The sequence below is a fragment of the Nycticebus coucang genome, chromosome 10, assembly GCF_027406575.1.
Source record: "Nycticebus coucang isolate mNycCou1 chromosome 10, mNycCou1.pri, whole genome shotgun sequence".
Lineage (NCBI taxonomy): Eukaryota > Metazoa > Chordata > Mammalia > Primates > Lorisidae > Nycticebus > Nycticebus coucang.
In genome coordinates this window covers 54,589,072-54,616,632 of record NC_069789.1, presented here as the reverse complement: position 1 = coordinate 54,616,632, position 27,561 = coordinate 54,589,072, and the positions used below count along the sequence as shown (strand labels likewise).

Genomic DNA, 27,561 nt, shown 5'->3' with positions numbered 1-27,561 from the left:
CATTCTATCACAGACTCGCTTACTCTGACTCGGTCTCCTCTCCTACCTACAGAACGCCAGCATGGCGTCTCTGCTGAAGATTACCAAGCTCTACTAAAGACTAAGATCTATCTATTCTAAGACTGCTTTGCCCTCTCTAAGTCTCTCTCTCTCTCTCTCTCTCCTGCTGAAGTAGATAGCCCTCAGGCACCTAAGAGAAATTGTTTCTGAGCAAGGTAGCTTAGCGGTACATGTCCGGAACCTAGTTAAGCCAGGCCCGAGACCCGGCCAGTCCTGGGCCCTGACAAGTGGTGGCAGAGGTGGGCTGTGACAAACACCATAAGCCATACTTCAACAAATACCACTTTATTTTAGTGGTTAATAAAAAGGAGAAAATGATTTTAGGCTAATTTTGAGACTGTTACAATGGGGGAAAAGGGGCTTTGCTTGAAGTTGAAGTATTAATGGCTGGGCAGAAAAAAGAAAGCAAAACAAAAGATGAATGAGAGAAAGTAAATTAAGCAAAAAGATACTTTAAATTCAGAATCATGATTTACCAACTTCTTTGCTCTATGTGCAGAAATGGGAGGGAAACACATTTAATCAAGAGCAACCAGTATTTGTTGTGAATCTAGAGAGTTAACAACGTACTCACTCCTGTTTCCTCCTATGTGGGCCAAGTGGCTCCACGGCCAGAATGTGTTCATCCTAACCTTAATCTCTACACCACTTTCCAGTTCCAGAGTTTTTAATAATAGAAAATGGATATGCAATATAGTTCATATTCTTTTACTTTACATTAAGAAATGAAAGTCAGAATTTTAAATGCCTGGGGGAGGAACATCAATAATTCCTGATTGAAAACATGCCCCATCTTTATCAAGAGCGAAGTAGGTTTGGGGTCATAGATCTCTCCATTATGGAAATGAAAACCACCAATTAACAATAAAAATCTTAATTTCCTTCTGTTGTTTTAAATTTCAGAGGTAAATTGTAGCCTCCCACAGTTTATGAATGGAATCCGGAAGGAGCTGGAAATGAGAAAAGTATACCACTATGGAGATAAAGTAACTTTGGAGTGTGAAGATGGATATACTCTGGAAGGCAGTCCCTGGAGCCAGTGCCAGGCAGATGACAGATGGGACCCTCCTCTGGCCATATGTACATTTCGTAAGTGCAAGGAATCTTGGCCCTTCCCAGTCATGCTTACTGTTCATTCATTTGCATTCGTTCATCCTGGCATCAAGTGTGATGTGACGTTTATGGCATATGCTAGGAGCTAAGACCCTATCTCTTCCCAGAAAGCCCATCACAATGCGAGTAGGGCTAGCCTCTCTCTTCTCACAGTTCTCACCCAGTCTCTGCACCACTGTTATCTATATCACTCGCCAGTTGCATGCATCACACACTAATAATTTATTTACAGCCTGTGAGCTTTAAAAGCCAGGAGAACATCAGTGGTAAAGTAGTACTTCAAGAAATGTTTTAGGCATGAGTTAGGGAGTGCTTTCCAAGCTGTGGAGAGCAGCCAGCCAGTCTCCCTCATTGTTGCAAGCTACAGGATTTTAAACTAGTTACAGCTAGAGGCTTCGGATTTAAGACTTCATGTATCATTGAGCTCTGTAGAAGAGTAGCCCTCTGCTGGTGACTGGAGGGTATTTTAAGACAGAAGAAAATCCTAAAGCCGGTGCTTGGACACATCAAGAACCAGATGAACACAATTAATGATGAATAACCTTTCTTATTCCAAGTTAGTGCTATACTTTCCCTTCTCCCAGATCTTATTATTCTTATTTACAATGCATGTCTGTATACCAAGATTGTGCAGATCCACTTCTACAGTTAATCCCTTAATATTTCTAAATTATAGCCTTGTCACATCCTTAATACCAAATTATACCCCCTTCTTACCCAAAAAGCTCATTGGTTAACTTACTGAATGCCTTCAGAGTACCCTGAAAATCTGGCTGGGACTGACAGGATTGATTCCCCAATTATCTGAATTCTCTATCAGATATTAAAACAAAATATAAAGCCAAAATACATAAGTCACTTTGTATCAGTGTAAGAATAGACACTTAAATAAGTGGAACAAAATCGATACTTATAAAAAGGTTATTATAAATAAAAATAAAAGTTTCTTAAATATATAATAATGTATGCCTCATAAACCCATGGAAAAGAGAAAGTTATCAAATAATATGTTTATCATTGGAAAAAAAATTAAAATCTTTCTTTTCCTCTTACAATAAATACCAGGTGTAATGAAAAGTTGTAATAGCTGTAAAGGACCTCAGAGAGCCAAACCACAGAAAAGTAAAGTTAAAAAAAAAAAAAAGGAACATTCATTAAACAACTTGAGGGAAACCAACTTTTTGAACTGAGATATAATTAAAAAAAATCACAAAAAGAATTGACTTTTTTGACCTATCCACCAATTTGACTTTGAACGTAATGTACTTTGAAAAATAAATAAGAAATCCATAGATGGGAAATATGTAGGAAATACAATGAAGGCCAAGGTCCCAAACACCAGACAATAAGCAGTTCTTCAGATTGATGAAGGAGAGACACAAAGAATAAGAATGGGCCAAATCACTGTTAATCAGTGGGCTCTTGGAACTCAGACGTTAGTGTGGACTCCTCGTGAATTAGGTTGGGCCACATGTGAACTCCTTTTGTCCTTTTGGACTGAGACCTACCTAAAGGAAGACCCCTTTGCATTCTTCTTCCTCATCTCTTTACCCTATCTAGTTTTGGTCTTTGGAGTCTTACCACTTTGTAGTGAGAAGAGGCAAGGAAATATGAGACCATGGAAAAGAGAGAGAGAAAAAAAATAAATGAAACAGCATTTTCCCCTAACCTTGGGATAGATTGTTCAAGATACTAGTCCTAGGCCCTTTTAAAATAGAAGATAATGGAAGTAAACTAGAAAGGTGGTCTAGGTTTGAAAATACATGCCATAGAGAGTTTTAAGTGAGAACAGAAATCCAAACAGGAGAAGTAACCTCTTGGTACTAGCATCAGAGAGTGAAGAATTTACTGGAACGCTCAGATCTACCATATTCCCATCTCAGTGGCCCAGTTAGGGAGGACCCCTGACTCCTACATGTATCAGCACTTTCCTCAGAGCAAGGGGTGATCTTGAGCTCCCCCTTGAGGCCAGAATTAAAACACCTAACCCTTTTAACTATGCTGTCTCAAGGTTAGCAAGTTGCATGCAAGACAAATGAGTTCAAATCCAGAACAGATGTAAAAGTTCAGAGAATTTTTTACTAGAATTTCTCAGAGGAGCTTAATACATGACACTCATAAAAATGTCCTAAAATCCACTTCATCTATGTCTGCTCCCCAGAGTCCCATTCCTTAGAGCAACTGCTTTCCTAGAAGCTGGCTTCTTTCTTCCGCTTAGATGTTCTTTCAAAAGCACCAACCCAAGTTAGCTTATTGGTCTCCTAGTGGCTTCCTCACCTTGTAGATCTTCTTAGTTCACAAAAATCTCCATGATATTTCTAAAGTAACTGGAATTTCTTCAGTTCTGCACAGTTCAACACAACACAGCCCTGGAAAAGGCGCAGGGAAAGCAGAAACTGTCTTAGAATGCAGAATTTGGAGATGAAGTGTAGACAAAATTTTTCTTTGGCACATAAGGATATCGAAACTGTTTAACCTCCCTAGAACTGAAGAAATGAAATAGAAAAGAACAAGGTACCATTTTTTTCATTGCCCATGATATTAATACAACAAAAAAGGTTCTTTTTTTTTTTTTTTTTTTGTAGAGACAGAGTCTTACTTTATGGCCCTCAGTAGAGTGCCGTGGCCTCACACAGCTCACAGCAACCTCCTACTCCTGGGCTTAAGTGATTCTCTTGCCTCAGCCTCCCGAGTAGCTGGGACTACAGGTGCTCACCACAACGCCCGGCTATTAACAAAAAAGGTTCTTATGTGAACAACCAATAAAACCCAAGGATGTTATGAAACAGATATCCTTGTATGTTGAAGATACCATTGTAAGCTGGCCAAAAAAAAAAAAAAATTAGGAAAAAACAATTATGTAATATATGGAGAGAATAATACAAATATTCATGTCAATTAGCTCTCTGAAGAATCCAATCTAATGAAATAATGTAAATTATAAAAATAGTTTTTGTATTTTTATTTTTATGAAAACTAGAAACAACTTAATACACAGTAGAAATCGTTGAATACACTATGATACATCTACCAGAATCAATTCTATTAGTTTGCCTCAGGTCTAATTTCCATTTCTATCATATAAATATGCAAAGCTTTAGATTCAAAGAGAAAATGTATCAGAAGAGAAATACCAAAGTATTTGGGGAGTGTTAGGATTATGAGTGATACTTTTCTTCTGTGTTTTTTCTTTTTTTTTTTTTTTACAAATTTTAGGCTGTAATCATATAACTATTATGACAAGAGTTTTAACTTAAAAGAAAAACATCTTCACTGAGTACACAAGGTAAAATTAGAGTGTGTGATTCCAGTGGCTTTTTATATTAGGAAACATATTAGCCTGAGTAATGAAGAAAAGTTAGGACCAGTCATCACTGGTTCAAGGACCTGTTCAATCATGCTGTGTGCCAGACTGATGTTTTCATGGCTTTTGTCTTCCTTGTAGGCCAACGTAATGCTGTCATAGTTGGTAAGTTTTATGAAGGGTTTGCCGAGGAATTCTATCATCTTTAACTGTGAGTATACACTTATAGGGAATGAAATATAAAAAGAGAAAGCAAAATATCTTGAACTGTCAACTCAATTAGAAAGAAAATAATGCTAAGTTTAGGTCAAGTGAAACTGACAGCCTCACATGCATATAGAGTAACCTTCATCCAAAGTTTCTTACTATCTTCGAGCCATTACAAATGAATAATTATTCATCAGTGTCAAAAATTCTTTATTTTTATGTGGCTGAAGAATTCAACTTCCTCCGTGGTTTATCCTTCCAGATGGGTTATCAGGCCCAATTGAAGGCCACGAGAGCAGTTTTTGAAGCCCATTTCTTCTATCTGCCTATGTAAGAATAGTTTTAGAATAGAGTTTGTTCCCAGGGGAATTTCTGTTGCACAGAATAGCCTGTGTCTTGTTGCACACACAAGAAACATGGGCAGGGCACAGAGAGCTGAAGCCCAGCAGCCCCACAGCTGGTTATCACCTGCTTGTAGACAGGCTGCTCTTAGACTAAAGATTCAGAACTGGCCGGGCGCAGTGGCTCACGCCTGTAATCCCAGCATTCTGGGAGTCTGAGGTGGATCCCTTGAGCTCAGGAGTTCAAGACCAGCCTAAGCAAGAGGGAGACTACATCTTTTCTAAAAACAGAAAAACTAGCTGGGGTGTTGTGGCAGGCACCTATAGTCCCAGCTACTCGGGAGGCTGAGACACCAAGAGCTTGAGGTTGCTGTGAGCTATAATAACACCACAGCACCCTACCCAGGGCACAGAGTGAGACTCTGTCTCAAAAAAAGAAAAAAAAAAAAAAAAGAGAGAGAGAATTGCTCCACTCACCCTGTTAACTGTAAGCCTGTGGAAGTAAGACAAGTGCTCTAGAGAAAACCCAGAGTAAAGCAGAATTTATAGTTACATCTAAAAGAAATCATTGGCAACCCCTACTATTTTCCATGCATCTAACGACCTTGCTTTACTACCCTAGGCATGTTCTTTGGTCTGACCTTCTTCATTTTAGTCATCATTGTTCCCTGTGTGATAATTCTAAATCGCAGAAAGCGGTAAGTACAGCCATATTTTCCTAGAAAAGGTAAACTGTACTTGCTGCTCTTGGAAGTCAAAGGGAAGTAAAAGAAAACTTAAAAAGAAAACAAAACAAAAAACACTGCTCTGTAAACAGACATGGTCATTCTTACCTGGAAAGACCTTGACACACATTATAGACATAAAAATATTCACACTAAAGGAATTATGTATAATCCTAAGAACACTTTTTTTTTTTTAAGCTCAGCATTGTAAGAGGGAATTTAGTTTTACATGAAGAAAAAATAGAAGTTTTCACAAAAGGTATTCATGAGGCTGGGATCCCCAAGTTTTGCTAAGACATTGCAGGCACTGATCTCTAAATTCGGATCCCATCACAGTACTAGAAATTAGATTGTGTCTCCCCACAGAGACACATATCACTGGCTACCACTGTGGAAGAACTGAGAAGTAAGTGTGTTTTGTAAGCACAATACACCTTTTAAACTTCCAAAATGCCTTGCAAAGATGACTATCTGAATAAAGAAATGTTTTTTGACAGGGAAGAGACTGTACACAGCTTTTGTACTGTTTGATTTAATTATAGCAAAAATCAGTGAGGTCAGAGCCACTAGTGTCAATGTTTTAAAAAGCTGACGAGCAAATTCTATACCCATGAGAAATACCTTTCCCAACTTTTAAGTGAATAGTTTTCTACAGCAAACTTTCCAAACAAATGCAGTTTCCTACCAGAAGCTTTGCAGAAATTGAAATTTTGGTATATCACAGGGAAGCCAACACACTTTTTGAAAAGGTAGATAGTCACAGTAAACCTTTTTATAACCAACCTAGTCACGAACTCCATTTCATAAAACAATAATCAATTAGCAGAGATTCAATTTTGTGATCCTTCCTAACTAATGCTCTCTATCTTTTGTGGCTTTATGTGTAAATTTTCTTTGCCCTTTCTCATTATAAAAAGAAAAGGTATGTAGCCTGACAGTTTACGTTCATAAAAGTATTCATGTCAATACATTTTCCCCCTTAACATTTCTCATTAAGTACCACTATAATTTGAGTCAACTTTTAAAAATTTTTACAAGTGAAAGAATTAAAGAAGTTGGAGCTTTTAATTTTCTGTATCTGTACTGATCTCTGGTTCCTACACAGGGGAAATGATTCTATCTTCCTTTTGAAAATATTCAGGATGATTTTTCCAACTCCACCCTTCTCACTACTTCATTCTTCATCCTCTGTGGCCTATTGCTTGTTAATCAATCAGAGGGCCAAATTCCCAGATCTCACTACTGATTTGTTTCACCCATGTAATTTAATATCATTTCCTCATATTAATCATCTTTAGGAAGAAACATGACAATAATTATTTCATTAAATTATTTCCTTAGAAATGATTATCTTCTCCAAACAGCCTCAGAACATATACCATCCTCTTCTTAAGACTTTTTCTATTCTTTCTCTGATTGGTAGGAGACCAGGGGTGGGACGGGGGAAGAGCATGGTCCTCGTTAGCATTAAAAGTCAAGGAAGCAAACCTCCCAAACATCTACGAAACCCACAATAAAACCTATTGCATATGTGTCATCCAGGAAATTGTCAAAATATTTTCTAAACTTTTATTTGGGCTTGTTTTACCTCTTGGGCTAGTAAGTGCACTACTGTAACAAAATCCTATTTATTTTCATGTTAGAAGTAGCATATGGATAAAATTGAGGAGAGGAAGTATTAAACGTAAATAATCAGAATGCAAAAGGCCCTGCTCTTGGAAGCAGTTGGGCTGATGAATCATTCAGTGGGCAGAAGCAGCAAGCTAAGTCAGTGCAGCTGAGTGGGGAGGACTGATTATTCAGCAGTTCTCAACATGTGGGTCACGACACACAGGCACTGTATTAAAGGGCCGCGGCATTAGGAAAGTTGAGAACTACTGGATTATCTGGAACTCAAGCTTTTCTCATAGGAAGGCAGGGCTATCAAGGTCCTCAAAGTAAAGAAGAAAGAGGTTCTGGGAGAAACACAGAAAATAAAAGTAGAGAGTGCCTGGCGGCACCTGTGGCTCAAAGGAGTGGGGCCCCAGCCCCATATACTGGAGGCAGCAGGTTCAAACCTGGGCCCGGCCAAAAACTACAGGAAAAAAAAGGGGGGGGGGTGGTGGGGGCAGCACTTGTGCCTCAAAGGAGTAGGGTGCTGGCCCCATATACCGGAGGTGGTGGGTTCAAACCCAGCCCTGGCCAAAAATTGCAAAAAAAAAAAAAAAATACAGAGTGCCTTCCTGGTTACCTAGCAAGAAGAGCAGGTTATCTCAGAGTTTGAAAAAGACTGACAGTGATAGAATAGTTTAGAACAAGGTCACCTGCTCTGTGGGAAACCTGCGCTCAAACCAGGCCTTGAAAAGGTAGAGGCTGAAGTGCCCCCCTCTCGCAGGAGACAATTCAGAAACTGCATAAACAGTCTGAAGATTTACCAAGAAACTAAAATGAGACAAGAATAGAAAGAATACTCTGACACGCAGAGAAATGACCTGACCTTCTTCAAAACTTTCCTCCACGAGGCTTACTTTATCCTGTGAAAGATTGCGTCTCCTGCTCTCTCCTACCCTGCTCTGTTTTGTTCATACCCTCTCCTCTCTATCCCCTCTTATTAAAATGAATTAAGCTTCATGTTTATTGTCTCTTTCCCTCCACTAGAATTTAAACTTCATGAGGTCAGCAATTTCTGTCTTATTTCACCAATGAGTACAAAACAAACCCGAACTGTCCCTGGCACAGAGGTGCACGATAAATATTTACTAAATGGATGGACGTGCTAAACACCACTGAGTGTCACCACAAAAGGAAACGTTCTGCTATAGCTTTCTGCTAAGTTGAACAGGCATCTTTAACTTATTCTAAATTTATCCCAGGTTTCGAGGACGCTTATTGTTCTAATAGACCTACTCTCTTAGTCTGTTTGGGCACGCCTGTGGCTCAGTGAGTAGGGTGCTGGACCCATATACTGGGGGTGGTGAGTTCAAACCCAACCCTGGCCAAACTGCAACAATAAAAAAAACTTAAAAAAAAAAAAAAAAAAAAAAACAAAAATACCACCGACTGGGTGGTTTAAACAACAAGCCTTTATTTCTCCTTTCTGGAGGGTAGAGAATCCCAGATCAAGGCATACCTGCAAATTCAGTGCTTGGTGAGGACTTGCTTCTGGGCTGATAGGGTGGCACTCTCCTCACTGTGTCCTCTCACAGCAGAAGAGGAGTGAGGGAAGGAGCTCCCTGGGGTCTTTTTTTACAAGGGAACTAATCTCACTTATAAGGGCCAGACCTTCATGACCTATTTACTTCTCAAAAGACCCTACTTCCTCATACCATCACCTTAGGAGTTAGAATTTCATCATACAAATTTAAGGGGACAAATTCAGTCCATTGTGTCAACATCAAAATCTGTTTGAACTCACAACACATTATTGATGATTTCATACACCTTCTCCATCCTTAACTTTCCCAGATCCAGATTATGTAATTACTCTGTGCATTTCGCCCTCCCCCCACCTTGGCCTTTCCACACTCTGTTAACATTCTCTCCCACGGACCATGTGCCAATCACCAGCCAACACCTCTTTCAGACCATTCCTCATCTAGCTACTAAATCATCACTCCTGGGAAGCTCATGACATCTAGCTATACTCTGCCCCATCCATGGGCCTCAAGTTGGCCTTCCTCTTCCTGGGAAAACACTGGCCTCTGACTCACAGCCTTCCTCTGGGTCTCAAGTGATGTTATCATCCTAATTTCCATGGCAAGGTAAAGAGCAACCCAGTGATGAGGAAGTAGTGGTGACTGGAGATGTGAGTTAATTCTGTGCTTCCCGTCTTAAATCCCTAAGACCAACTCATAAGATCTGAAGGTACTGGCATTGTATTATTTATCATTTCTTTGAAGTAAAATGTAAATATTTAAAAAAAAAAAAAGCCAAAGATGCATATAGCACACCAGGTGAGAGCATAGGTTTTGCAGTCAGTGTGTTCACAGTCACTTATTAAAATGAGGCTCTAAGAAAGAGACTTATCCTCCTTAACCTTCATTTTCCTGGCCTGGGAACAAGGGCTAAGAATAGTACTTACCTTAAATAACACAGTGTCTTGCTTATGATGAATGTCAGAAAGTATTAGCTGCTATTTACACATGATTATTATTACTGATACTGAAAAGTGATTAAATACTTACTTTTACTGTTAGTTCTTATATACCTTCAAGACAGCTCCTGCTGCTTTCCCGACTGTGAGTATTGTTTGCAAAGAAAACAGAACATCTATCTTTACTATGGAGAAAAAGGAAGCCTCATGTAAGATCGTGCGGCAAACCCATTTACATCGGGAAGCTTAACTGTCAAAATCTTGAGCATAAGCCATATTTACTAACTCACATTTTTTAGAAATTGTGAAATGTGTTCTTTTAAGGCATGGACTCCTGTATAAAATCAATTTAAGAGTCTTCTGACGCAATATATGAGGTGGTTTTGTACTATTTCCTAATCTGGGTTTTACTTAGTATTGAAAGATGAGATTCAGTTGTGATTTTCCCTGAAGACATCTTGCAAAGATATCAGGAACTTGAGGCAAATGATACCTTCAATTTCAAAATGAACCTTACAAATTTCCTTCAAAATAGAAGCTTAAATGATTAAAATAATTTTTTTATTTTTTTCCTGCCAATTAGCAATAATACAGAGGAAAAATCGGAAGAAGTGATTATCCAGTTATATCCTCAGAAGCACCAGAGTGATCATCCTCAAACTCCGCAAACTAATCAAGAAAATAGCAGATACCTAGACACATACTGAATTCAAAATGTTTTCAACAACTCAAGTATTAAAAATGTAACAGGACTTAAATATGATCTTGCACTAGGCAGGTCACTGATAGCAAAGAAGTTAGAAAGCACTTTGGGGAGTAGAAATTCCTTTATTTTCCCCTTGGATTATTATTATTTCCAATGATTTGGGGTGATGACTCTGTCAGTGCACTGCGTTTTCAAAGCATCCCTATGCTTTTGTGTATTTTATTTATGCTGTGAGCCTTTGAGAAGCAGCATGCTTTTTCCTTTTGTTGTGGAACCCAAGCATTTGCTGCCTGGGTGTACCCTCAAGTCATCCAACTTCCTTTAAATGTGCAGGGTGGCCAGGTGCCATGGCTGATGCCTGTAATCCTAGCACTCTGGGAGGCCGAGGCAGGTGCATTGCTTGAGCTCATGAGTTCAAGCATGAACAAGAGCGAGACGACCGCATCTCTACTAAAAATAGAAAAACTGAGGCAAGAGGATCGCTTGAGCCCAAGAGTTGGAGGTTGCTGTGAGCTATGAGGCCACAGCACTCTACCCAACAGTTTGAAACTCTGTCTCAAAAAATAAAAAATAACTGTGCAGGGTCTCTTACTGGTCCTCTAGAGACTTTTATTCTCCCTCCCTGTGCCTTTCCCCCTCCTTCATTTTTGACTTTCACTGAATTCTTCACCTCACCAGGCCTCCTATGATTGCTTTCTCCTCTTTGACCCCTCCACTTGGGTTTATTATAATACCTACCCCTTCATTCTGCCAATTCCAAGCAGCCTTACCACCAGCTGTTGTATAGTATGTGTTTGCTAAAGGTCTGGGACAAACAGGGAAATTATACCACAGTGCAAAGTGGCACACAACAAAAAACTGAATATTAGAAGTCACTGAAGGGCGGCGCCTGTGGCTCAGTGAGAAGGGCGCCGGCCCCATATACCGAGGGTGGTGGGTTCAAACCCAGCCCCGGCCAAACTGCAACAACAACAACAACAAAAAATAGCTGGGCATTGTGGTGGGCGCCTGTAGTCCCAGCTACTCGGGAGGCTGAGGCAGGAGAATCCCCTAAGCCCAGGAGTTGGAGGTTGCTGTGAGCTGTGTGACGCCACGGCACTCTACCGAGGGCAATAAAGTGAAACTCTGTCTCTACAAAAAAAGAAGTCACTGAACTAAAAAGCTACTGGCTCTACTAGGGGTCAGAAAACTACTATCTGTGAGACTAATCCAATTGGCCATTTGTTTTGTAAATAAAGTTTTCCTGGGACACAGCCACGCCTGTTTCCCTATTGTCCCTGGCTGCTTGTGCACCAAAGTTGAGCAGTTGCCACAGAGAGCTAGAGATAGCACAAAGCCAAAAATATTTACCATCTGGCCCTTCGGTAAAAGCGTTTGCCAACCCCTGCAGTGTATTATACTATGAGGAATTTCTCACTGGCTAGTCCCTCCCTGGAGCCTTAGTTTTCTATACTTTCCCTAGGCCTTTTTCTCTTTAGACACCCCTCCATTTTGTTCAAATCTTTTCCGCATTCTGAGGGTACCTCATGTGAGACTGTCTTCTTGCCAATTCAAAACTCTATTTTTTTCTTTATCATACAGAGAAATTCACGTGGCTGTTGTTTACTTTAGCATATCCAGGGATTCTCAAATTTCCTAGCCATCAGTGTTCACAGCACTTTCAGAAACAATATCACCATATGCCCTAGAAAGGAATTGGACCACTCTTATAGAAAGGGGAAGCAAAAACATCACTTTCGTTACTAAATTTCTTTATGTTCTACCTTTCTCTTATCAGTGTGTATTAATTGAAACCCGGCATGTTATACCTGCGCACAAATCAGAAATCCTAAATTCAACATATAGAAGGGGCCACAGGAAAACGTAAAGGGGTGAAAGGCATTTTTTTTTTTGCAGTTTTGGCCAGGGCTGGGTTTGAACTCACCACCTCCAGCACACGTCCTACCCCTTTGAGCCACAGACGCCACCCTAGGAAAGGCATTTTTACAGTTAACAAGGTACAAGTACAGGCAATTCAAATTCTTCTAAACAAAATAAATCCAGGTTGTGTCCTATTTCCTCCTATAACAGAAATGGATTTGCAGTGCCCTGTTTATTATCTGGCTATTTAGTCACTTTGCTTCTGTCTTATAGATTATTTTTCGTTACTGTTAATGAAAGCAAATGAAATAGCCATTGCTTTTTTTTTTTTTTTTTGTAGACAGAGTCTCACTTTATTGCCCTTGGTAGAGTGTCGTGGCATCACAGCTCACAGCAACCTCCAGCTCCTGGGCTTAAGCAATTCTATTGCCTCAGCCTCCCCAGTAGCTGGGACTACAGGCGTCCGCCACAACGCCTGGCTATTTTTTGTTGCAGTTTGGCTGGGGCCGAGGTTTGAACCGGCCACCCTCGGTATATGGGGTCAGCGCCCTACTCACTGAGCCACAGGTGCCGCCCATTGCTTTTATACAAACTCAGAACTGGTATTTTACTTTTGGAAGCCTCAATGATCGTTTAGTCTGCTCCCTCCTCAAATGCATAGTCATATATGATCTAGGGATGCCTGGTTACTATACCAAGTGGAAACATGAAAGTCACCAAGGTGCTCGCTTCAACAGCACATGTGCTAAAATTGGAGCAATACAGAGAAGATGGGCATGGCCCCTGCACAAGGGCTACAGGCAAACTTGGGAAGCACTCCATGTTTTTGCACAGCTCATGGAGGTCAAAGTTTGTTGAACAAAAGAAAGAAAATCATGAAATGAAATTGGCCTGGCTTCCTAGGACAATATCTTTCTTTTAGGACAATATCTTTTTCTAATGTTATTCCAATAGTTCAAAGGAAAAGTAGCATTATTTATCTTTTAACACAAATACATATATAAGGGAACAAATAAGAAAGAACACAGGAGATTTTAAGACAAAATAAGATAGACAATATCATGCTTTCTAGAATGCTTTAAGCTATGCCTGCCAGGTACTTAGGCGAGGGATCTATTCTCCTTTACTAGGGAGGTGCTCTCAGGGAAAAAGTTGTGCAGAACTGATTCAAGAGCAGCTGTGCTGCCACCAATTATAAACAAAACAACAGCAGACTGTAAGGGCAATGATCGTTTTTATGAGTTTATTTTAAAAATATTCCACAATAGTTTGATGTGGCCTCATTCTTTCCAGGTTACCTGCTCAAAACACTTTCTAACCTTTCTTCCTAAGTTTCGTTAACCTTGCTCAGAATTCATTCACCCAAGAAGCTCAACCAACTCCAGTCCAAAATTATGACTCTCTCTGAAACTTCCCTTTCCTGACTATACTATTTTAAAAATAAACTATCTTCTTGTGAGAATAATACACATTATAATGTGCTCATTATTATAAGCAAGAGACAAAGAAAAATTTAAAACATATAAAAATGACCTGCAATAACCTCCACCCTAGTATTCTGAAGCTTCTTTGCATATTATTTTACATTTGAGATCATATTGATTGTACATTATTGAACCCTGCTTTTTTTCATTAAATGACAAATATTTCTCCCATTGTTAAAACTATACATAAACACACCTCATGGTATTTGACATATCATGTGTTGTTTTTTGCCTACTAACTCTATTGCATTCATTTAACTTGACATTTGTCCTTCATTCATTAACCACTTACAGTATATCACATGTTGTGCTTATGGGTTTTTTCTTTCCTGTGCTAAATTATTATTGGATAACTTCTTGTAAGTAGAGACCATTTTTAAAACTTTCCTCGAACCTCTAAGTATAGTGAGTCAGAGGAAATATGTTCAGTAAATACTTGAGAATGAATTTATCAAAAGTTTATTTATCCTCAACTTTTTGGAAACACACTTTTACATCCAAGTACACCTCCAATTTTGTACATTGACTGTTTATCACCTTTTTAGAGAAAGGTAGTAAGTCCTTAATAATTTTGTCCTGAATTTCTCTTTTAAGATTGGAATTTTTATCACAGTGTTCACAGGAACATGGTTAACCATCTGTGGCAAAATATGGTAGACAAGGAGTGATTAGAGTCTGTGCTGAGTGCAAGACCAGGTGCAGGGGCAGAGTGGGGGATGCAGTCAAAGAAGGTCCAAAGACAGAGCTGTGTGTGGAAGGATATGAGTTTTTGGAGGAGATGCAGGTAGAATAAAGATGAGGAGTCAGGTGACAGTACTAACGGTGGGGGTCAGGTGAGCTGGTGGGCTGGGGTTTGTCCAGAGGTGGGAGGATGTTATTCCTGGCCTTAAGAAGAGAGGGTCTGGTCTGGCCAGAGAAGCTTCAGATATCTTGTACTGAATACACTGCTGGAGCTCATTCTGGACAGTAATTAGAAAGGAAAGACAAGCTGCTTTCTGAAATTGACCCTTCTCTAAAACTACCAGCTCCTTTTTCTGCTTCCTCCTACCACTGTGGTTCAGAAGAGTCTCAAAAAAATGATTTTTGTGTCATGAGTGACCAGTATGTTTTCTGGAACTAGGCTTTTTATTTACTTGCTCAACTGTGGAAATACTTGTTCTTTGACAAAAGAAAAAAGGAAAAGGTCAAGTTACTCATTCTTCTCCCTCTTATCTACTCAATGTCTCAATTTACACTGCACTTTCTTGTGCCCTAAGTAACACTGCCACAGAGGGCAATAAATACTTCCAATGACCTTGTCATCTATAGGTAATGCCAGCATCATGATTATTAGCACACAAATTCTTTTTTTCTCTTAACAATTTTTTAATTAAATCATAACTATACATTAATGCATTTATGGGGTACAAGGTACTGATTTTATATACAACTTGGAATGCTTACATCAAACTGGTTAACATAGCCTTCACCTCACGTACTTAATTATTATGTTAAGACATTTATACTCTACTCTTAATACATTTGACGTATACCCTTGCAATATGCACCATAGGTGCACCAATTACCCTCTCTCCACCCCCACCCTGCCCCTCCCTCTCCTCTTCCCTCCCTCATCCTGGGCTATAGTTGTGTTTTATCTTTCGTATGAAAGTGTAGATGATTATATATTGGTTTGCATACAGTGGAATATTATGCAGCCATAAAAAGATGGAGACTTTACCTCTTTTGTGTTTACATGGATGGAGCTAGAACATATTCTTCTTAGTAAAGTATCTCAAGAATGGAAGAATTAGCATACAAATTCTGAGTAGTTTAGTTGGCAACCATGCTGTCATCAAAGTCAACATATCCTGCAATTTCAGTGTCCTTGCCTGACAAAGTATACTATGAAGTCGGAGAACACCTTGAATTACACATTGGTTGGAAAGGAGCCAATTCACTCAACAGAATAAGATTTGAGATTCATAAAGTCTTTGAAGTGACTTCACAGAGTTGCAGATGTGCACCTGAAGATGCTGAAGCTTTTCTAGTATCTCTCCAAGCTCCTCCTCCTTTAGTCTGTTTCCTGTGACATCCTCCCCCTCTTTCCTATACTAAATGCATGTATTATCTAGTTGGAGAAAGACTGAAGTTAGGATGCAGAAAATAGTTTGGATTACCTAAAGGAAAACAGCATTGCCTGGGATTTCTGGGATAAGTTTGTAATTTTTTCTTATTTTAAAATATTCATAATATAGAATGAGCTCATTAAGGAGAATTAGAAAATGCAGAAAGATATGACAAATAATGAAGTCACATACAATTATACTACCTAGTGACAATCACTGTTAATAATTCATTTTCTGTCATTCTTTGTTTTGTGTTTCTTTACATATATCTCTCCTTTTTTCTTAGTTTCCTTTTATTTTATAAAATAGAACCCACTTCTTTTAAACAGATTGGAGTAAGATACATGTTATATCAGTTCTCACTTTCTCTAGAGAAAAAAAAAGTAATTTATGTTTAGCAAAAAAGACATTAAATGAGAGAGTGGTTGATACTACTCAAGAGAAAAAAATTAAGCTTTGAATATTTCTTAAGCTCTATTTCAAAAGCACTTTTTACTATATTCTACATTAAAAGCATACTAAAAATTGAAATAAAAGAGTGATTTTTTTAGTTTAAAAGTACCTTAAGTATGAACTTAGAATACACTAAATTAACTAATGAAGCACAACTTTTATGAATTTATCAAAATAATAGACATGTACTGACACTTTTTCAATCATTGGCCTTGTACTCTTTAGCCAGTCCACCTCTTCATAGATCAAAACTTTGTTATGATATTATGGGCCATACTAATGATCTCTAGAAAATATCAGAATATTTCTGGATATTTAATAATAGCTTTATTATGGTTACTGCCAATTTTTATGTAAGTCTATGTTTTAATTGTTGCTCCAGAGGTAGATTCTATCACATTTATTTTGACAGCAACATAAGGAATGACTATGGAAACAAGGAGGATCACTGGAGCCCAGGAGTTTGAGGCTTCAGTGAGCTATGATCACATCACTGCACTGCAGCCTGGGCAACAGAATGAGATACTGTCTTAAAAATTTATTTTATTTTTTTTTTTTGAAGACTAATCCTCCCCATTCCCTACAAAAACTGGGCAAATGACCCATACCCAGCTCACCAAGAAGGAAGGGCAAGTAGCCAAGAATATATGAAAAGATATTCAATCATAGGATTTTTGCTCAAATATCTTATTTAGGGGGATTATGAAGAAGTAACCTGTGAAGGAAGACTAGAAACTAAATGCTTGAGAATTGGTCTTTCCTAGGATTAAAATTCCCCATCACAAGAAAAAAAAAATCTATGTTCTTTTTTTCCAGAATGGTGTAGGTCAGTGAGCAATATGATTAATAAATATTGGTGTCTGTGACTTTTTAAGTGCAAGAGAGCCATGAGATTTTTTTCCCATTACATTAGTTATCATGGGAAATACTCCACATGTTATGCCACCTATGGGTAAAATACTATCTTTTCTAACTTTACTTGTATTATTAAGCAATTCTATTAATCTCTGCCTTTATATTTTCATCTGGAAAGCAGAGGCTACATCAATTGCTCTTCAAAGCTATTCCTAGTGCTAGTATGCTAACATTGTTTAGTTTTCCTTTTTTTTTTTTTCAGAGACAGAGTTTCACTTTATCGCTATGGTAGAGTGCTGTAGCATCACAGCTCACAGCAACCTCCAACTCCTGGGTTTAGGCGATTCCCTTGCCTAAGGGAATCCCTACTTGTCCCAAGTAGCTGGGACTACAGGCACCGGCCACAATGCCCGGCTATTTTTGTTGTTGTTGTTGCAATTTAGCTAGGGGCAGGTTTGAACCTGCCACCCTCAGTACATGGGGCTGGCGCCCTTGTTTTCCTTTCTTAAATGTGACGTGTAATTAAAGTCTATGACCTTTAAATGAAATTTTCGGTCTCCACCATTATAATGACAAATGAATAAAGGACTTTATCTCTGCAAATATAATTATAGAATAAAGTTTGTTACATATTTGCCTTTTTAAAGCCCTAAAAAAAACCAAGAGGAAAGAATAAATATCCATTCATTTTGAGAAATGCTTTTCTTGATTGTTTACAGAATCCCTGTGTTAGGTGCAGCATGCCACATTAATGCTCTTGATTGTAACAGGAAAGAGAATCAGACACAGCTAAACAGGAAAGTCAGTTGCCTCACAGATGCTTACTAGGTGCAAATAGAGCCCCATTCATGCTGCTACACCTACTTCTGAAAAGCATAATGTAAATACAGTCTTCCAGTTTAGGAGGTAAGGAATCATCTAATATTAAATTTTTAAAAGGTTGGCCATGATTTAAATGACATCCCCACACATTGACCTCCACCCCCACTACCCTTCATAAAGCCTTAAAGGCAACTTACACATAGTTCTAAACTTGGTCCATAAACACATGTAGCCTCCCTTTTCTCCTTTCTTCTCTTTGGCAGTTTGATAAAATCTGTAGCAGGAGTTGGAGGAACTGCAAATTAATCTACTTCACTCAAAGCCTTGACTCTTGAGTTCTACACCTGTCAGGGCCCCAGGAAGTTCACTCTTAACAGTCTCCCTTGGAACTGAGTCATTAAAAGGATCTCAAAGATAAGGGATAAGCAATAGCTGCACTTCACAAATAAGCTTGCCGTGTTCAATTTAAGAAAGTTTTCTAGGCAGACAGATGTAGCTCATTCCTTTTAGAGACAAATCCTGCTTTGTTTCCTAGTGCTTAACATTATTAAAATCAAAATCTCTCAGAACTTTAACAGTATTTAGTAAATTCATGCTGGGGGGAAATGGCAAACGCATTTTATATACACATGATAGCAAGAACAATTTATTTCATACAATATTTACCAGGTATTCATTGTGTACCTATTACAGATTTTGGCACTAGAAATACTGTAAAACAATTGTATCACTGCCTCATGGAACTTGTCTAGAAAAATAAGGAACAAGATCAGAATTTTTCAAATGGAGTCTCAGTTGGGTCAACTTAAAATAAGTGTTAGAAATTGAACGTAGAAGTCTTCCAGTATATTAAGAATGGCTTGATGAAGCCCAGTGATAGAAATTTCTAATTGATAGTTCAAATAACATACTAATCTTTGATCTAATCTAGCACCTGAATCAAGAAACCAAACACTAGACATATTTTTCCCCTGTTTTACATTTTTTCACAAGAGAAATTTTTCTTCTAAGCCTTGGAATTTTTCATATTTATTGTTGCAGAGAACAATATTAATGGATTATTTTTACAAATAAGCATCAACATTGAGCCACAGAACATGTCCATCATATCACTCTTTCACATGTATAAGCATTAGCAGAAATAATAATTCCCCAAGTTCCTATTTACTGTCTCCTTTAATTATACCTTCATAATTATACCATAATTGTCATATCTGGACTTGATATGTCATATCTGGAATATCTGGACTTGATAATCCAAGAAACTAAGGTATTTATTTCATATGTCACCTTCTTACTTAATGTCTTATATTCTCTGCCAACACTTTAAAATTTTGTATTGGTCTGACAGGAAGAGGAAATCCCATGGTTTGATGAACCCCGTAAGTCTTCAATAACATCTCAGGTGTAGAGCTGTATTGAAGATACATAAATTCTATAATTCCGGAAGACCCATTTGAGGTTTATACTGTGAGCCTCCCTTTCCTCACCATCCTCTCACACCTAAACCTCGTGTAATACTATATATGTACAAGTTTCTACCTCCATCATTCTGTGAGCAAAACAGCCCTTGGTACACATACATAGGCTGGATTTTAAAACTGTTTTTCTTTGCCTTATTCTAAATGTAACATAGGGTTAATATAGAAAACTAAAAAGTACAGAGAAAATAAAATATCTATAATCTTATCAATTATTGTTGATTTTGTTGTATTTCCAACTAGTCATTTTTTTTATGTGTACTATGTATCATCAATATCATACTTTTGATTTAATAAAAAGAATGCTAAAAGGCACATACTGATCTGGAAGCTTCTTTTTCCATTTACAAACATATTAATAATTTATTGTGTTGATAATCTTTAAGGCACATACTGATTTGGAATCTTCTTTTTCCATTTACAAATATATTAATAGTTTATTGTGTTGATAATCTTTTTCAATGCTGGATGTATTGAAAAAGATTATCAACATAATATAATGATCCATTATATAACGGTACCTACCTCAGATTCCCTAATACTTTTATTTGATGCTTAGGGTTTACATTTTTTCCCAATATTATAAGTCTTCGCTCAAGCTCTAATGATTTCTCCACGATAAACCATAAGTTTAGAATTGGTGGTCTAAAAGTTGTGTCCACTTCAAGACTTATACTGAAAAGTTGTGTTAAAAACTAAAAGAGGGCTGGTCCCCCACACTTTATTCTTTATCATTCTGAGAGGAAGAAAATTTCAACTCTTTGTGTTAGCTTTTAGTGCCAGTAGTGTCGTTCCCCCCGCCTTTTTTTTTTTTTTAACAAATTATAGAGGATTACTCACAACTTGATCAATCTTGCTCATTGTGATTTTCCAGCATTGTTCCAGAGATTGTTTCAGCAGAAAAGTTCCCCCACTCCCCATCCACTTCACCTAATGCATTCCCACCCACTGCAGATCCTGTGGTATTTTTATTGTTTACTGGAATTTGACACTTAGCACACCTCTGGTCCTTACGTTTTTCTTTTGGGGGGTGTGTGTCCTTACATTTTTCATACATGTATATTTCGTCTTCAATAAAACATTCAGTTGCTCAAGAACAAGGCCCCCACAGAGTCCCAATATACTAATAGCCCGTTGTTGCTTAATAATTTACGTTCCTTTGGGTTCTTTCGGGAGTAGAGGGAAGAGCCAAGTACATTAGGGGTTGAGAGTGTAGTGGCCAAATCTCTAAGATTTTGAAAACTAGGGGGTCCTGACACCATTCAATAGCAGACATTCAAGCAAGGAAAACTCAGATATCGTCCCTAATAATGCTTGACTAATGCCAATCTCAAGTAAAGGTCCAGGTCGTCCGGACGACGGCCTGGAAACCCGAGGTGTGCTGGCCCACTGTGACTCATTGTTCTGGCTCTGGGTCTCTATTTTTAGGTCGATGTCATCTATTTTTCAATCCCCAGTTTCCGGAAATGACGACCAGCTAGCTCAGTTTCTTTTCCACCCTTCCTGAGTTTCAAACACGGCGGGGATCCAGCTCTTTCCCGCAGGTCACGCGGGTTTCCGGATCCGTAGTCTGGGGACCCAGCGAGTGACAGTCCAGCTCGTGGGGAGGAGCTGACAGCGCGGGCAGAACCCGGACCTTACGCCCCAGGCCGCACGGGCAAGTCCCTGGAGCCGAGGCCCCGCCTTGCAGCCCGCAGATTGGCCCCAGCCGCTGCGCCCTCAACTCACTTCCGCCCTCGGCCCGGGCGGGCCACGCCCACTTGGTCACGGCTACGGCCCTTGACACTTCGTGTGGGGATTGTTGCGTCTCATAACTGGACTCAGAAAAGGACTCCCTGCTCAGCTGGCTCTCAGTTTCTCTACTCATCTCCAGAAAAACGACGTTGTCCTCCGTGCGGCGCATGGCGCCTCCCCGCCGCTCCGCGCGTCCCTTTTGTTCTCTGAACTTCCTAGGAATACTTCTGCTGGCTCTTTCCACGTTCTCTGGTAGGACCCTGGAGAGGGTGTGTGCGGTCACCACGAGGCTGGAGCTTTGCTCCGCAGGTCGGGACTGAGGCGCGGGGCTGGGGTGAGCCAGGTTGTGCGTAAAGGGCGTGACTAGGGTTCTCCGCAGTGAGCGCGAATATGTGTGTGTGTGTGTGTGTGTGTGGCGAGGGAACCGTGCAGCGTCCCAGGTGGTCACTTGCTTGGTGAATGCATTGAGCAGTTCCAGTGTCCACTTGCTTGGTGGTCTGCATTGAGCAATTCCAAGGTAGTGGGTGAGGCCAGTGTTTACTCAGGGCTTAGTTGAGTCCTTGGTAAAAGCTTGCAGCATTTTCGGGATTGAGCCAAAATCAGATGGGGAGCGCAGACTGGTGACCCAGGTGAGGGTTTGCGCTGGAGTGGCCAGGTGCGCTGGAGAAGTTACTAGGGTCTGTGCTGTGCCGGTGTTTAGAGTTGCCTTGTGTTCCCTGGGCAGGGAGCGTTGGAGCGTTGGTGGGTGGGTATACTTGTTTAGAGTTTAGCAGTATGTCTGCTTGGCTCTGATGGCTTGGGCTGGGCGAGCACTGGCTTGGTCGGGTGCTGCTCTGAGTGCGCGAGGGGGCTACCCTGCGGAGCCAGCTCACTGCGTGCTTTATGCCAGTGCCTGGGGTAGAGGGACGGGAAGGGCACACCGTGCTTTTTGTCCCTGCAGTGAATACTCTAGTTGCCTCGGGAGACACCGTATTGCTCTTGGTTTACAAGTGCCTCCTATATCTTTCTCTTTCTTCCTGTTCCCAACCAATATACACAATATCTGATTTTTTTAAACTAATGACTTTTTGGCGTTGTTTTCCTTCTTTTAATCAGTTTGGGTCATATTTGAGAAGAGATGTAAAGCAACCTAAAAAACATTGGTAAGCAAACCTAGTGAGAAATCAGTAGCCAAAGAAAAAACGATAAATGTTAATCTGGTTTTCCCCTACAGCTCATAAACGAAAGCTAAACTTCCACCCCACTAAGGTTGTTTTGTGTTTCATTGAATAGAATAAATACTTAAAAAAAAATACACGTTAGAAAGTACATGCTTGTAAAAAAAACACAAAGTACAGCCATTTGGCCACTTGTAATATTTCCTTCTGACTTTGTGTGCTTCGTGGGTTTCTATGCCCAAATTATATTTAGGGTCCTATTACATTACAGTTTGTATGCTGCATTTCTTTCCTTGGCAGCATTCTTTCACCGAGTATTTATCTTGTATATCCACAGTCTATGCTCATCTTGATGATACACTGATAGGCAATAATGAAACATTTCTATCTCCATGATCTGTATTTCACTGTTTACATACACATACTGTAGGAATATAAACAAGGACTTTGTTTTGTTCATTGTTATGTCTCCAGTGCCAGGAATATAGCAATCAGTCATATTTGCTAAAATTTATTGGGACATTAATTCTCACTCTGTTGCCCTGGGTAGAATGTTGTAATATCATCATAGCTCATGGCAACCTCAAACTCTTGGGCTCAAGTGATCCCCTTTGCCTCAGGCTCCTGAGTAGCTGGGAATACAGGTGTGTACCACCATTCAAGGCTAGTTGCTCACAGAAACCTCAAACTCTTGGGCTTGAGCAATCCTCTAGCCTCAGCCCCACAAGTAACTAGGACTTCAGACACACACCACATGCTCCGCTAATTTTTCTATTTTTAGTAGAGATGGGGTCTTGCTCTTGCTCAGGCTGCTCTCAAACTCCTGAGCTCAAGCAATCCACCTGCCTTGGCCTCACAGAGTGCTAGGATTACAGATGTGAGCAGGTGTGCTGGACATTAATTCTAAACATTATTCTTTAAAAAAATTCAAAACAGAATACTAATGAATATATTATACATGAAGACATAAGCTCTAGATAGAGGAAAGGATACTATGACAGCATTTAACAAACGACTGGAGACAGGGGAAGCCTTTTTCTGCTTATCACCCAAGCCCAACTCTGCTGCTTTGGGGCATCTGCACTTGGTGTTTCCTCGGCCCTGGAGCCTTCTCCCCCTGACTCACTTTGTAACTGGTTCTTTCTTAGCCTGCACACTCAGCTAGAATGTTATTGTCATCAGAGAAACCTTCTCTGAGCATTCCATCTCAGGTACATACACACACTTCCCATTCCAGCTCAACTCCCCTCAACTTGTAATCACCTTTCCAAAGGTGATCTTTTCTGTTCTCTACCTCTCCCCATCAGAATGTAGAAATCTCCATCTGTCTTGTCACACTTGTGTTACAACTGCCCAATTTTTTGCCTCAGTATCAACATCTACTTAATACTAGAAAATTCAATATAATATCTGGCTGGGCCTTAAAGCTTAAGAAAAGATTCTTCCTGATTCCAGGAAGAAGATTCTTTAAAGAGCCATGCTTAGGATGGCTTTTCTGTGGTACCCAAAAAGCTAGGGTAGGGGCAGGTGAGAGTCAGGAAGTATCTGCTTCCCTGTTTGTGTAGACTCTGCAGTGCTCCCAGGACTCCAGTCTCACATCTTACTGATCACCAAAAAGTTCACTTTGAAGAAGAATGACAGGGGTAAGTAGCAGTGGTGGTAAGGACAAAAACGTTAAGAATAATGTTTAGAATAGGCTTAAAACTAAAAGGTGAAGAAGGCTGTAAAAAGCTATTTGAAATAGAGGAAAATAGATAAATGAAATAAAGAGGGTGCAACATAGAAGGTAACAAAACTGAAAATGAAAAGAAGGAAAAACAAGGTTCAGTTTAAGCGTGAAAGGCAACATCAAAACAGGCATGAAACCCAGGGGAAGTGAAAATGGGAGTTCACTATCCTAGGCAGTGAGGATATATGGATGAAATAAGCATTTCATTTTTGGAGCAACTCATGCTCCTGAGGAGGTTTTGTAAGCAGACAGTGCTGCACAAGGGAGGCCTGCCATCTCAAAGGCAGATGCCAAATGATACAAGATTATAGTGAGGGAACATGGGCCATGTCAAGTTTCAGGACCACTTGGATGCCCTCCACTTGGATGCCCTCCAGTCATGAAAATATGCCATTATAATATATTCTAGAAGATTATTAGACTGCCTTCCATATTTAGATCTACTGTCCACTTAGAAGTGGACAAAACTTTTTTGGACAAAACTCACACTCTCCTACTGTGTGTGGTCTCTTCAGCCTGTTTTAAGTCTTTTCCTACTTTCCAATTAAGGAAGCCAAGATCACTAAGTAATTACACAGTAGTTCCTTAATTCCCTTATTCTATATACTACAGTCCCTTATCTGGTCAACTGCTAGATTCCCAGAATACTGAGAGATATGCAGCAAAAGAAATGGCTAAATCTCCTTTTTTCCAATGTGTAAAGCTTTAAGATCGTCATTTTCGATGTGAAATTTGTTACAGTGTATTCTACACTATTGTTTTGTGTTTGACAGCAGTGTTCGTCGATTACCAATATTTTTGAATTGCTGCTATGAGGAACATATTGTGATAGATGTAGTCCACATGGATGGATGGATGGATGGATGGATAGATGGCTGGAGTCAGGCATGTTCACTATTAAATACAAAAGCATGGGGAAGTTACTGCTTCCTAGAGGAGGTGATGGGTGGATTAAGTTAAGGAAAACAAGAGTTGAGCAGGAGCTACAGCTGACCATGGAGGGAGGGTATTCACAGAAGAGGAAGCAAAGTGAGCAAAGGAAATAAGCTGTGACACAACTGCACTGCCAAGCAGGAGGGTAATGACAACAGTAGAGGTAGCAATAGAGCAGAGGAGGCAAGAAAACTGGAGAGGACTAGATGACAGAGTGAGCAATTGTGAAAAGCAACCGCTCATTAGGAATAGTCAGTTACCTTCGTAAATTCAGGCTATGATGTTATCACCTGTCCTTTTAGGACAACTTGAGCTCTTTTGTTTGACTTGCCCCAGGACGAATCTAAACTAGAGTTGTTTAATTTCCCCAGGCACAGAATACAGTTTCTTGAGGACTAAATTGATGTGGGAGTTCCAGATTAGTGACAATAATGGGCAACAGTCCGGTGGTGGTTTACCAGGGTGACCTGGAACTCAGCTGCCTGGCTTTATTACTGGGTCTACCACCTGCTTGGAATGTATACTTGGGCAAGTTACTTCACCTTGCTGTGCTTTGGTTTGTTCATCCCAAAGAGGGATAAACAGTTTCTATCTCATTGGATGATTATGAAGATTAAGTTATTTTAAAAATACTTAAAATAATGAATAAGTAAATAAAATGATGAATGCATGGCAAAAGTAGTGCTTAATGTTTGTCATTTATAAAATTATTATCACTATTATAAGAAGCTGAAATCTGTCATTACCAAACTTCAGAAAAAAATACAACCCACATTATCTGGAGTTTACCTTTGATAATGTTAAAAACCTGTTTCATAAGACCTGGTATTTGATAGATCAGTAGGGTAGAAATAGTTAACATTAATTGATAGCACATTTCAAAATGGCTAGAAGAGAATAATTTATATGTTCCTACGGTAAAGAAAAGATAAAGATTTAAGGCGATATCCCAGTTGTCTTGATTTGATTGTATAAAAGTATCAAATTATCACATGTACTGCAAAAATATGTATAGCTATCAACAACAAATTTAAAAACTAAACATTTTAGAAAAAGAAAAAAATACCATTTCTAATAACACCAGTAATGGAGAATGGACTCATAATAAAGTAATAAAGTGTAAATATCTTGTCAGGAAAGAAATGAAAACCTTGATAAAGGGAAATGTCTATAACCAAACTAATGAAGAAATTTCAAAGACAGTCATAAAAACAGCAAAGAAAAAAATCACAATTTGCAGATATTGCTGAAGCAAGTTGGCTAAACAGTAAAGAATATGAGTTTTGATCTAAGAATGAGTACTGGTAACATTATTCATTCAGCTCATTAAGCTCTGGCACTAGGTACTAGAAATGCAGAGATGAATGAGGCCTGATTGGTCTTCAAGAAGATGACAATCTCCTAGGGGATCTAAACAAAAACAAATCATAATATGAAAAGTGCTATGAAAGAAGTAAATTAGGTCATCATGAGGGCACGTAACCCAAGTTTTTGTGTTGGAGATGTCAAGAAAGAAGTGGCCTCTAAGATGAAACTGGCAAGATGTGTGGTGGGAGGAACAGCTCAGTCTCTGTTCAAAACCAAAATGAAGCAATGGGAGGAGGCTTAGAGTACAAAAGCAAAACCCACTGGGCACTCCAAATAATTGAGCATGTCTTGAGAATAGTGTGTGGAGTCCTGACAGTGATGGGTTTTAGAAGTCTCTTAACCATTAAGTAGACTTGGACATTATTCTGGGGGAGCCATTGAAATCTGTTTTGAAAAAGCCTTGATTATTATATCACATACATACTACTCTGGTAGCAATGTGAAAAAAATGAATGAATGGTGACAAGATAGGTAAGAAGACCTATTCAGTATCTCTTGTAGCAATCTGGATACAAGAAAAGATAGTGACTTGAAATAGAAGTAAAGGATAGGGCTGTGCATGGGGGCTCACATCTGTAACCCCTGCACCGGGGGAGGCCAAGACAGGAGATTCACTGGACCCTGCAAGTTTGAGATCAATGTGGGCAACATTTAGCAAGACCCAGTGGTCTACAAAAAATGAAAATAAAAATTAAAAATTACCTGTGACTGGGCGGCGCCTGTGGCTCAGTGAGTAGGGCGCCGGCCCCATATACCGAGGGTGGCGGGTTCAAACCCAGCCCCGGCCAAATTGCAACCAAAAAATAGCCGGGCGTTGTGGCGGGCGCCTGTAGTCCCAGCTGCTCGGGAAGCTGAGGCAAGAGAATCGCGTAAGCCCAAGAGTTAGAGGTTGCTGTGAGCCGTGTGACGCCACGGCACTCTACCCGAGGGCGGTACAGTGAGACTCTGTCTCTACAAAAAAAAAAAAAAAAAAAAAAAATTACCTGTGACTGGTGGTGTGTGCCTTTAGTCTCAGCTATGTGGGAGGCTGAGACAGGATTACTTAAACT

General features: G+C 39.5%; 2 protein-coding genes and 1 non-coding gene across 8 annotated transcripts in view; all 3 read left to right on the top strand.

Moving 5' to 3' along the window:
* The window catches only part of CR1 (complement C3b/C4b receptor 1 (Knops blood group)), a 95,123-nt gene extending 75,224 nt beyond the window's left edge, over positions 1-19,899 (top strand). For both annotated transcript variants that reach the window (XM_053608065.1, XM_053608064.1), the window contains 5 exons: positions 964-1,149; positions 4,619-4,642; positions 5,648-5,723; positions 10,406-10,510; positions 16,846-19,899. In XM_053608065.1, coding sequence (XP_053464040.1) covers positions 964-1,149; positions 4,619-4,642; positions 5,648-5,723; positions 10,406-10,510; positions 16,846-16,900 — 446 coding nt within the window. In that variant the 3' untranslated portion in view covers positions 16,901-19,899. The remainder of the gene's footprint in view (positions 1-963; positions 1,150-4,618; positions 4,643-5,647; positions 5,724-10,405; positions 10,511-16,845) is intronic.
* On the top strand, positions 13,110-13,216 carry LOC128597882 (U6 spliceosomal RNA). Its single transcript, XR_008383437.1, has one exon. It is a non-coding gene; the product is annotated as a U6 spliceosomal RNA (small nuclear RNA).
* A 1,423-nt stretch (positions 19,900-21,322) lies between the features above and the next one.
* The window catches only part of CD46 (CD46 molecule), a 40,913-nt gene continuing 34,674 nt past the window's right edge, over positions 21,323-27,561 (top strand). For 2 of the 5 annotated variants that reach the window (XR_008383292.1, XM_053608077.1), the window contains exon 1: positions 21,326-21,577. Coding sequence is in view for 4 of the 5 variants with exons in the window: in XM_053608077.1 (XP_053464052.1) it covers positions 21,493-21,577 (85 nt within the window). In the remaining variant the exon portion in view is untranslated. Of the gene's footprint in view, positions 21,578-27,561 lie in introns of all 5 variants that reach the window. The other 3 variants (XM_053608078.1, XM_053608079.1, XM_053608076.1) reach the window with 3 other exon arrangements.